This window comes from Taeniopygia guttata, chromosome 1A, assembly GCF_048771995.1.
Source record: "Taeniopygia guttata chromosome 1A, bTaeGut7.mat, whole genome shotgun sequence".
In the NCBI taxonomy this organism is placed as follows: domain Eukaryota; kingdom Metazoa; phylum Chordata; class Aves; order Passeriformes; family Estrildidae; genus Taeniopygia; species Taeniopygia guttata.
This window is the reverse complement of record NC_133025.1, coordinates 1,711,115-1,722,683: the sequence shown is the minus strand read 5'-3', so window position 1 is coordinate 1,722,683 and position 11,569 is coordinate 1,711,115. Positions and strand designations below refer to the sequence as shown.

The window sequence follows — 11,569 nt, the reverse complement described above, 5'->3', positions numbered from 1 at the left end:
AAGGTACAAATATTTTAATGTCTCCCCCTTCCCTCCGTTTCTCCCCCCTCTCCAGTCCCACATTCCTGCCTGGAGCATCCCCCGGCCCGGGCAGGAACGGGAGCTGGAAGGGGGGTCCCGCCTGGATCAGCCCCTCCTCCCACCGCATCATTCCTTCTTTTCTTTCCCCCAGCCCGTGGAAGTTTCTCTCCCGGTGGAAAGACCCCGGGAACGCTCCGGGGACCTGGGGAAGGAGAAGCCGGAGCCGGGTGAGCAGCAGGGTCCGTCTGTCTGTCCGTGTCTGTCTGTCCGTCCAGGGTTTGGCTCCCGTGGGGATTTTGTTTTGTTTTGTTTTATTTTCCACCCACTCCACTCTTCAGTCTCGGGTTGCAGTTAAAGAACTGCGGAGGGGAAGGGGGGAGGAGGAGGAGGAGGAGGAGGAAGCAGCAGTTCCCAAGCGGGAGGAAGAGGAGGATGAGGAGCGGCAGCTCCGGATGAAGAAACTGAAGAGGGAGAGGAGGATGAGGAGGCAGCGCATCCCGATGGGGGAGGAAGAGGAGGATGAGGAGGGAGCAGCTCCCAGTGGGGAGGATGAAGAAGATGAGGTGGATGAGGAGGCAGCAGCCCCTGAGGATGAGGAGGATGAGGAGGGAGCAGCTCCTGAGGAAGAGGAGGATGAGGAGGGAGCAGCTCCCAGTGGGGAGGATGAAGAAGATGAGGAGGATGAGGAGGCAGCAGCTCCTGAGGATGAGGAGGATGAGGAGGCAGCAGCTTCTGATGGGGGAAGATGAAGAGGATGAGGAAGCAGCAGCTCCAGGTGGGTAGGATGAGGAAGATGAAGAGGATGAGGAAGCAGCAGCTCCAGGTGGGTAGGATGAAGAAGATGAAGAGGATGAGGAGGCAGCAGCTCCAGATGAGAAGGATAAGGAGGATGAGGAGGCAGCAGCTTTCCAGGGGGGAGGATGAGGAAGATAAGGAGGCAGCAGTTCCAGATGAGGAAGAGGAGGATGAGGAGGCAGCAGCTCCTGATTGGGGGGGAGATGAAGATGAGGAGGCAGCAGTTCTGGATGAGGAAAATAAGGAGGATGAGGAGAGTGAGGAGGCAGGGGCTCCCTGATGGGGAGGAAGAGGAGAGTGAGGAGGAAGCAGCTGTGGATGAGGAGGATGAAGAAGCACCACATGGAGAGATTGGGGAGGAAGAAGAGGTTGAGGAGCAGCAGCTCCCAGTGGGGAGGATGAGGAGGATGAAGAGGATGAGGAGGCAGAAGCAGCCCCAGCTTCCCCTGTGCTGCACAGTTTGAACCCCTTGGGGTGCCCCAAACCTGTCTGAAATTGGAATTTTGGGATGACTTTTCCCCTCCCCCGGTGGGACGTGGCTCAGGGGCATCAGGGAGAGCTTGGGAAGGAGATTCCAGAGCGTCCTGGAATATCCAGGGTTGGGAGAGGTCACCGAAGTGCCACTCCTGGTCCTGCCCAGGACAATCCCAAAATCCCACCGTGTTCCTGAGGGTGTTGCCCAAATGCTCCTTGAGCTCTGTTGGCATTGCCAGAGTTCCCATGGTTTTATTTTGGGGTTTTTTTTGAGGTGCTTTTGGGAAAAAGCCAATTCCTGTTGCTCCTTTGATGCATCCAGGGGGTGTGAGCATGGAGTGGGCAGAATCTGATCCCAGAAAACTTCCCACCAGTGAGAAAAGGAGATGGATTTTCCCTCTGATTGTGAGGTGGCTGAAAGCAAACCCTGGATCAAAGCTGGGACAACAACAGAGCAAATCCCCTGGGAAATGGATATTCCAGTGGGATGTGGGAGAAGCAGCAGGAGGGGTTGGTCTGGGGCCATTCCTGGATGGGGAACTCACAAATTCCAGGGTGGAATTCTCCTTTCCTGCTGCAGGTTTGATCGTGGCAGTGGATGCAGGGATTGCATGGTTGGAATCCACATCCAGTTGTGGATTTGCTCCTTTCCCAATCCAGCTTTTCCTGCCCCAGGAGCACCAGTGCACCACCCACAATTCCCACCTTCCCCTGTGGAATGATGTTCCACAAATTCCATTCTGATTCACATTTTTTTTTTTTTTTTTTTTGGCTGCTCTCCATCATGGGCCCAAAATAACGGGAATTCTGCTGCAATCAGGAATTTTCATCCAGGGAGAGGAGGAAATCAACCTCCAGGAAATGATTCCTGGAACGTCTCAAAAGTCTTTGAGGCTCTTTGTGGTTTGGGTGGAATTTGCAGGAATTGCTTCCTGTGGTCACTGCACCTGGGAGGAGGAACAGGAAAGGGACAGGGAATGTTGGGGCTTCCCAATTTTTCTGCAGCTCCAAGGATCCTTGGGAATCCTTGGGAAGGGCTGGAAGTTGTGTTTGTAGGGTTGGCACAGGGATATGGGGACATGTCCTGGCTCTTTCAGGTGGCATTTGGTCCTTTTTGGGTGTCACTGGATGTTTGGAATCACTGGATTTTTGGCCCTTGTTGAGTGTCACTGGAATTTTGGGATCACTGGATTTTTCGGTGTCACTTGGTGTTTTTTGGGTGTCGTTGAATTTTTGGGACCACTGGGGTTTTGGGTGTCATTTGCTCCTTTTTGGGTGTCATTTGGTCATTTTGGGGATCGCTGGAATTTTAGGATCACTGGATATTTTGGATGTCATTTCATTCTTTCTGGGTGTCACTGGAATTTTGGGATCGCTGGACTTTTAGGATCCCTAGGGTTCTGGATGTCATCAGAATTTTGGGATCACTGGGTTTTTGGGTGTCACTTGGTCCTTTTTGGGATCACTGGATTTTTGTGAATCATTTAGATCTTTTTGGGTGCCACTGGAATCTTGGGGTCACTGGAGTTTTGGGTGTCATTTGGTCCTTTTTGGGTGTCACTGGATTTTTGGGATCACTGGAGTTTTGGGTGTCATTCAGGCCTTTTTGGGTGTCATTTGGTCCTTTTTGGGGTCACTCAGTTTTCCCAAGCATGGCTTGTCTGGGAATGGGAAATCCCAGTGGAGTAGGGGATGGATGGATGGATGATGGATGATGGATGGATGGATGGATGGATGGATGGATGGATGGATGGACGGAATGTGACTCTTTGGGATTTGGGATGAAGCAGCTACAGGTGGTGCCAAAGCTGTGGGATGTCCTCACCACAGACCTCACCTTCCTGTGGAATTCATAATTAAATTAATGGGAAAAGTCAGAGATTTGGGTTCAGATCCTTGGCTCCAGCTCAGGGACTGGGGGATCTCTTCCTGACTGGGCAGGGGGTGCCTTTGGATCAGCATCTCCCATTCCCTGCCCATAAATCAGGGAATCACTGAGGGATTTGTGTTGGAAGGGACTTCAAAGCCCATCCAATTCCTACCTGGCCATGGGGCATTGGGTCAGGAGATGGGGATGTGGAAATTCCATTCCCAAACTCTCCTTGCTGCCTCCTTCCATGTCCTTATTCCAGCAAAATCGAATCTGGAGGCAGGGAAACAGCAGCAGATTCCTGCTGGGAGAGTTTCTCCTGCCCCAACCCCAGGAGGCTCCCAGGGGATGCAGAACCTTTGGGATCTTTGTTTCCTTTGTCCCAGCTCCTGTTCCCCTCAGGAGCACTTGGAAATGTGAATAACCTGGAAAAGTTCCAGCTGGAGGAGCCGGAGCGGCGCAGCCCTGGCTGCCAGCCAGCCACTCAACCTCTTCATCCCTCACTTTCCAACCCCTTCTTTTCCCCTTTTTTTAACCCCTACCTCCTTCAAATCCAACGATTTTCCCACAAATCCCCACCTCTCCTCGGCCATGAATCCTGCTTCCCTGGAGATATTCCCTTTTTGAGAATGTATAATCCCATTCCACCTTTTTTAAGGGAAAACAGATGGACAAACGTCACCCCCTGGATGCCCCACGTGGCAGCAGGGTGACAAAACTGCAAATATCCCGTTCTTTGTTCCATGACAATTCAAAATTCCCAACAAAATTCCCCTTTGGAGTCGCCTACCCCAAAGCTTCACTCCTCTCTTGGGATTTTTTGCAGGAATTGGAGCTCAGGGGTGGGCACCAAATCCCTCCCTTTCTGCATGGGCAAATCCAGCATTTTTTTCCCCTCAAATTGTGCTTCTTGGAGAGGGAGGAAGGTTCTGCCTGGAGATCATCTTCCCAAGAAACACCCAGCTGGAATTTTCTGCTTGGAAAAGCCTCTAAATTTAGCTTAAAAAAAGGTGTTTTTAATGTGAAAATCTGATTTGTGGGGAAGTCCCCATGGAGCAGGATAAAGGAGAGGAGGGTCTGGATGTCATTCCCAGGACTCACCAGATGTTTTCCTGCTTTTCCTCTGGATGTTTCCAAGCTGAAATCCTCCATCCCAAACTCCTGGAACATTCATTGTCACAGGAATCTTTATTCTCATTAATCCCTGGTGTTAATTAGAATGAAATCCCTGGAAAAGAGCAAAGCTGGATGAAACCATTGAGATTTTTTTTCCCCCCTGAATCCATAATTTCCAACTTGGAAGTTGTCCAAGCTTCCCTGGGAACAGGTGAGGCTCAGAGCAGGAGAAAAACTTTTGATTGCCCATTGAAAAAGAATAAAATTCCTTTTGACAGCACCACTTCTGCTCCACAGGGAGGATTCCCTGTTTTCCAGAGGGGGAATTCTGCAGCAGTTTTGGGAGTCATTAAACCACCAGCAATAACCAAAATTCCAGACTCCTCTGGCATGGTGGGCTGGATTCTCAAGGAAGTTCATCCTGGATTTAGGGTTGGATTCGGGTAATTCCTGATCTTTCTGGCCTTTTCTCCCAAATTAATTGAAGTGGGAAGTCTCTCCTGCTTTTATCCCACCACCGATATTCCCATTTGGGCTTCAATGTCTCCGGTGGATGTTGGGAAAGGAGGGGCAAAGCTGAACTCTCAGCATTAGCAAAAAAATTAAGGAATACAAGGATTTATGGATTTCAATCCAAATTTTCCAAGCAAAGAGGAGCCTTTTTAGCTGGAGAAAAGCTTTTCCTGGCACTGAGGGTGGGTGGGAGCGTCACCATCAGGTGGCCCCAACTCCAACCTCTTTCCCTCTGCAGGTGAGGGACTCTCCAGGCTCTGTGCTGACTCTTCCAGGAATTTCCAGGAGCTGATCCCGAGGGAAATGTGTGCACAGCTCCTTGTCCTTGTCCTGGTGGTGGCCATGGGACCGTTCCAAGCTGGGGCTGTTCACGAAGGTGAGTGACAAGTGACACCTGGGTCACCACGGGTGCAGCACCTGGGACGTTTCGGGGAGGAAAATCCCTTTTCCAAGCAGATTTTCCTGCTCCTGGCATAGATCCACACCTGGAGCTGTTGGGATGGAGCTCTGGTGCCTTTAATTCCTGAGCTGGATCCTCTCAATTTGGGATCATGTGGATAACACAGCACCTCCAAAGGAATTCAGGGACTGAATTCCTGCTCTTGGATTTATGGAGAAGTCAAGGCTCTGCTCAGTGTCCTGCCTCTGTTCCAGCTCCTGCTCCAGAGGAAAGTGGGGAGAAAGGGGAAACAAATCCCATCCTGCTTCCTCCTCTGAATTCCAAGACCTGGTTCCAGCCACCACACAGGAAATGGGAGAGGAAAAACATCAAGGAAGCCTTGAATCCTTCTCCTGTTTTTTAGGGACAAGGATTCACCTCCCCAGCTCCATGCAAGCCCACAAAGAGCTTTTGGGGATGAGGGGCTGGATCCAAAAAGGAAAATAATTCCAGGGAAGAGCCTCTTGGATGACCCAGGGTGTATTTTTGGTCTTGGGTGGGAGATCCTTGGGAGCATCCTCCAGAGCAAATCCAGAGCTCCCAGGATTATCCCAGGCTGGGTAGGATCCTCCTTTTTTCCCAACAATCCCCAGGTCTGGAGGTGCAGCTCCATCTAAATCCATTAAATTCAACAAGGAGTTAATGGAATCTTCAGCATCAGCTTGGAAATTAACTTGATTAAGCTGCTGTCCATCAATTAACCAAGAAACTTGACTCTAATGCTGTTTAATTCTGGGCTGGGAGTGGGGCAATCAATCAACGTGTGGAGATGTCTCTGGCAAAGCCGTGATGGATGGAACGGGATCGTTCTGGAGGTGCATGGAAAATTCCAACGCCAATCCTATCCCCCTGTGATTAATAGAGCTGTCTGGGGTGGGATTTTCTCCAGAAGGTACCAATCCAAATATCTTCAGCATCCCACATTTCCCATGACAGCTCCAGGTGCCTGATCCAAGCAGGAATTCCGAGGTTTTGGGAAAAAAAAAAAAGGAAAGCCCCAGACAGATCTGGGATTCTCATGTTTATAGGGGAAAGGGAACCATCCCACCCTTGGGAATCCCATATTTGTTGTTTTCCTCCTCCTTATCCCCGGATGCAAATGAAGGCTGGGATGGGGTGAGGAAGACTCTGAAAAATCAGGATGGATGGAGGAAGCTCTCTGGGAATTTGGGATGTGGATGAGGCAGCAAAGACCCCTCTGATACTGATTTTGAGGATGTTTTCCAAATGAGGGCCAAAAAAGCAGGAAAATCTGCACGTCCTGGATTAGCTCCAAGAGGTGGACAGTTCTGGATTTTGTTGGGAATTTCTTCTGGGAATTCAGGGTCTGGTTACCCGAGAAGCTGCTGAAGGATTTCCACCGGTCCTAAGGACGGAAATAGGGACTGGGATTTGTTTCCCTCCATCTTTTTGGAGGAACAGGGACATCAAAACCCCGAAGCTGAGGAAAAAGAACAGATCCAGAATAGAAGCAGCAGCTGGAAAAGGAGCTGGTGATGATCCATGAGCAGCTGGGCTGCTTCCAAACACCCCAGACAGGGAGATCTCTGGGAAGGAAAAATTGAAATAATTGTCTCCTATTTTGCCTCAAGGAAAAGTGCTTTATATTCCAAATTTAACCCAAAAAGAGCCAATCCCTATTTTCCTGCAGCAAACAGGGTTATGTTGGGAATAATTCAGTGTCAGGAATAAAAAGAAGGATGAAAACCCCCAAATCCTTGGATAACATCCATCCACAGCTGGAAAATGATCCCTTTGCCTGCTGGTGGCCAAAGAGGATTGATCAGGGACATAGCAAGGAAGGACAGCACAAAACCCAAATATTTCCAGGCCCTTTAGCTTTAGGGGTCCTGCTGGGAGGAATGGGATAAAAATCCAGAGTATTGAAGAGGTCAGGCTGGAATGGGTTTTCCACATGCAGCAGAATCCTGGGAAATACACCCAGCTCCTCTCCCTGGAAACCAGGATGGATTTTCCAGCTTGCTTGGAGCAAGTTGGGGCTCCAGAGCTGCAGGTGGAAGTTAAGGATGGATAAAATCTAAAATGACCCAAAATGTAAAAATAAAAGGGACAAGGTTGAGCCCAATCCCAGTGAGGAAGATCCAACCCCCTCCTCCAGCAGGGTCTGGAATAACTGCCTGCAAGGGAGAGAAATTCCAAGGAAAATACAAATTTTCCATATCCCTTGCAGAGTCTTCATGAGTTTAACTATCCCTCAAAGTCATCAGGTTCCTGTCCATGAAATGAATTTATGGAATGCCTAAAATACGGAATTCAGTTGGGAGGGAACACTGGAAAGGGAAGAATGCCTTGCTGTACTCCTGTCCCTTCCCTGCCATCAGAGCTGTCATGGGACAGCTTGGAAAACCACTCCAATTCTTCATGGTTTGCTCATGCCCAGGTTTGGGTGGTCCCACATCTCCATCGGTGTCCCTGATATGAATCCCAGGATGGTTGATGGGATGACAGAGCTGCCACATTCCCAAATTTCAGGAATGGGTGGCTCAGGGGTCTGTGTGTGGCTCTGGGAATGTGGAATCCCCAGGCTTGGGATGGGATTCCACTCTGGAATTCCCTTGCTTCCAGTGTCCTACACACCTGATGCTTTGATGGAGCTGGGATCTGGGGTTTGTGCTGAAAATCATGGAATAGTTGGAGTTGGAGGGGCCTTTTAAAGGTGATTTAGTCCAATCCTGCCATGGACAGGGATCTTCCATTATCCCAGGTCATCCTGGCCTTGGACACTTCCCACGATGGGGCATCTCTGGATGAGAAACTTCTCCTGGGTCAGAACATCCAAATGAGGAATTAGGAGGAAATTAAGGAGAACACAACGCCCTGGGAAGCATCTAAACATGGTCTCTCCATCTCTTTCCCTTCAGTATCCTGGGAATTCAGGCGGCTCTGGGAGGTTTCCCTCATTCCGCGGTGTGGCTTGAGCCTCCCTGTCCCTCTTGTCCCCCAGCCTGCAGGACAGCAGAGGTGGCCAAGGTTCTGTTCCTCGTGGGGCAGTCGGAGGCTGGAGGGAAGGAGAGCTCGCGGCTGCTCCAGGATTTCATCGGGAGCGTGGCCAGATCCTTCGAGAACACGGAGATGGGAAGAGGAGGAGTCCAGCTGGGCCTGGCTCTGTATGGGGAGACACCAAGGTGGGTCTGGCCATCCTGGATTCCTGGAATCCAGCTCTGGGGGACCTCTGAGCAGGAGCTGTACCCTCAGCAGAGTCACCCAGAGGTGCTTGGCCACAGGGAATGTTTTCAGGGCAGGATGGATGGGTTTAACGTTCAAATTCCAAGTTTTAGAACCTGGGTTGTGGTACCACAGCCTGGGCCTCGTTTCCTGCACTCCCCTGACCACTGTGAGGAGAACTTCTTGGCATGAGTTAAATTTTGGGTGGGAAGGGACCTTAAAGACCATTTCATTCCAGCTTTCATGAGCAGGGACACCTTCCCCTATCCCAGGGTGCTCCAAGCCCCTTCCAGCCTGACCTAGGACATTTCCAGGGATCCAGGGGCAGCCAGGGCTTCTCTGAGCAACTGGAAAATAAATGTCAGCATTATTGCTGGTTGTGGCCATTTTCAGGGCGTCCCTTGCTCTTTATTCCCCCATCTGTCATTCCCAGGATGAGTGTCGAGCTCATGGATTACGTGGCCATCAAAGAAACGCTGGATGCAGTTCAGGATCTCTCCTTCAAAGGCAGCAGCCTCCGAACAGGCTCAGCCCTGGTTTTTGCAGCTCAGGCCTTGGCCCACCAGGACACCCTGAGAGAGGAGGCAGCAAAGGTGGGTGAGCTCCTGAGGTGTTTTCCAGGGAGCAGCTGGGTCATCCCAGAATCCTGGAATGGTTTGGGTCAGAAGGGAATTCAGGGATCATCCAGTGCCACCCCACCCATGGGCATGGACACCTTCCACAGGCTACTCCAAGCCCCAGTGTCCAGCCTGGCCTTGGACACTTCCAGGAATCCGGGAGCAGCCACAGCTGCTCTTGGGAATTCCATTCCAGGGCCTTCCCACCCTTCCAGCCAGGAATTCCTTCCCAGTATCCCATCCATCCCTTCCCTCTGGCAGTGGGAAGCCATTCTCCCTTTGTCCTGTCCCTCTCCACAGGGAATTCTTTCCTATTATCCAATCCAAACCTAGTCCTCCCTTAGGAGCTGCTCATGAGGACTTGTGGGGATCAATCCTGTCCCTGTGAGGGCAGGAATTTCCTCCTGGAATTCCTGCCCCAAGCAGAGATGAGCCACAAGGGCAGGAGGGCCCTGCAGAGAAGATCCTCAGAGAAGCAGCTCTGCTCCTTCCCAGCTCATGGGAATGATTCCATGGGAGTTTCCTCACAGGTGTTGGGTTTTTGGAGGATTTAATCCCAAGAGAGGGAGTTAATCAATGTGAAACCCCACAACTGTCACCGTGACCTCCTGATGTTGTGCCCGTTTCTTCCCCGGCTCTTATCCCAACTCTTGCAGGTGGTGGTTCTGATCACGGATGGGAAATCCAGCGATTCCGTGGAAGAGGGAGCCCGGATCCTGCAGGATGGGGGAGTGACAGTGTTTGCTGTGGGTACGTGTGGCCACCAAAACCTCTGTGTGACCAACCCTTGTTCTTCTCCCTGGGGAATATTCCTAATTCACAACACCCTCTTCCTAAAAATCACTCCCATCCCCAGGCTCAGCCTTTGGAAACCACTTTCCAGTCCAGGAAAACTGTTGTGGTTTTGGATATTTTTGTTGTTGTAGCCAAAAACTGATTTATTCAGTGAGAATCTGTAGTTTTGTAACTATCAAAGCCACTTGGGAATTCAGAAGGGGTTCAATAAATGGTTTCATAAAATGTTTTGATGTGACATTTAAAAAAAAAAACCCAATTGAAAATGCTTTTGCTTCTGAAGTTTTCTCTTAATGGGGTTCAGAGACTGACTCAAAAATGTCCCTCAGAATAATTCCATGAGCAATGAAATGTTCCACTGCTTCTCCCATCCCCAGGAGTGAAATTCCACCAGTCAAATCCTTCCCTTCCTCAAATATTTTAGGGAATGACAGGAATGGTGGTGGGGTCTCAATACAAAGAGCAACCAGGACGATTTGATCCAATGTGAGGTGAAAACTGAGGAAGGATTGGTTTGTTGGGTGGGTTGTTCCTCCTTTTTTTGTTTCAACCACAGGAGCGCCCTGGAATTTTCAAACGGCCTCCCAAAATCTCGTTGTCTGCTCAGCACAGGAATGCCTCTGTTCCTTTTCTTTCCACCTCTCATCCCATTACCAGCACTGACACAATCTCTGTGACACCTCTGGAGAAATCCTGACCTCTTTTCCCCGGTGGAAGAGGATTCCTCTGCTTCCCCCGTCCAGCTTGAGACTCCATTCCTTGTTCCCTCCTTTTCCTTGGCAGCACAACCCAAAACTGGTGTCAAACTCCAAGCCCAGCACATTGCTCCCCCTTTCCAAAGCTTGCCCTGCCCCATGGATGGTGTTTGATGTCCTCTTTTCCTGCTCTTTCCCTCCCCTAGGGATTAAGGATGCTGACAAGAAGGAGTTGGGCAGGATTGCTTCAGATCCCACTGCAGAGCACGTGCTTTACGTGGAGGATTTCCAACTTCTACCAAACGTGGCTCCCAAACTCTCCCGGAGGCTCTGCTTCACCGCCTCGGAGCCACCACGTCCTGTCAAGCAGAGGGTGCAAGGTGTGTCCAAGTTCTCCCTTGATCCTGCTTTCCATCTGTTCAAACCAGTCTCCAGATGTGCTTCCATGGGGATGAACTTCCCACATCCCTCTGAGGGAGCTGGAGGGGTTGGGTGATCCTAGAGGAGCAACCAGCTCATGGAGCAGCTCTTGCTTTGGGACAGCAGTCCTGTGTGTTTTTCTTGTGGTTGCCTCTCCATGGTTTGTTTAGGGATACCAGATCCTGGGAATTTTGATGCTGGATCAAACAAATGGAGCAGCAATGGGATGGAGCAGCATTTCTCCTCCTTGGGGTGTTTCCTTATGGGATCGTCACTGGGAATTCTGGCAGCACAGCTCGGGGTCTGGGGAAGAACTTCATTTCCTGAAGATCCAAAGAGATCTCCAAAGATATCTCCAAAGAGATTTCCAAAGAGATCCTGACACTGCAGTGAATCCAGAGGCAAATTCCTGTCTCACAAGCTCATGAGAAGCTGAGTTAAAAGCTTGGGGTAGAAATGGGGAGAACTTCACCTGAAACTTTAAGGAGTCTCTCTTTTTTTGGCTTTTTCTGTGGTTCTGAAGCACTTCAGGACTTCCTGTCCATGGAAAAATCCAGGCTTCCTGTGACATTATATGGAGAGTCCAAGCTTCCTGTCAGATTTCTCCAGTGTCAGGAAGGAGAAGGGC

The 11,569-nt window shown here is 50.4% G+C and overlaps 1 protein-coding gene across 1 annotated transcript in view; it reads left to right on the top strand.

Moving 5' to 3' along the window:
• Positions 1-309: 309 nt before the first annotated feature.
• Positions 310-11,569, top strand: part of LOC105758623 (uncharacterized) — a 93,175-nt gene continuing 81,915 nt past the window's right edge. Inside the window, exons 1-6 of the mRNA XM_072918488.1 lie at positions 310-796; positions 5,028-5,165; positions 8,194-8,374; positions 8,848-9,007; positions 9,688-9,781; positions 10,728-10,901. Of these exons, the coding sequence (XP_072774589.1) occupies positions 541-796; positions 5,028-5,165; positions 8,194-8,374; positions 8,848-9,007; positions 9,688-9,781; positions 10,728-10,901 (1,003 nt within the window). The 5' untranslated portion in view covers positions 310-540. The remainder of the gene's footprint in view (positions 797-5,027; positions 5,166-8,193; positions 8,375-8,847; positions 9,008-9,687; positions 9,782-10,727; positions 10,902-11,569) is intronic.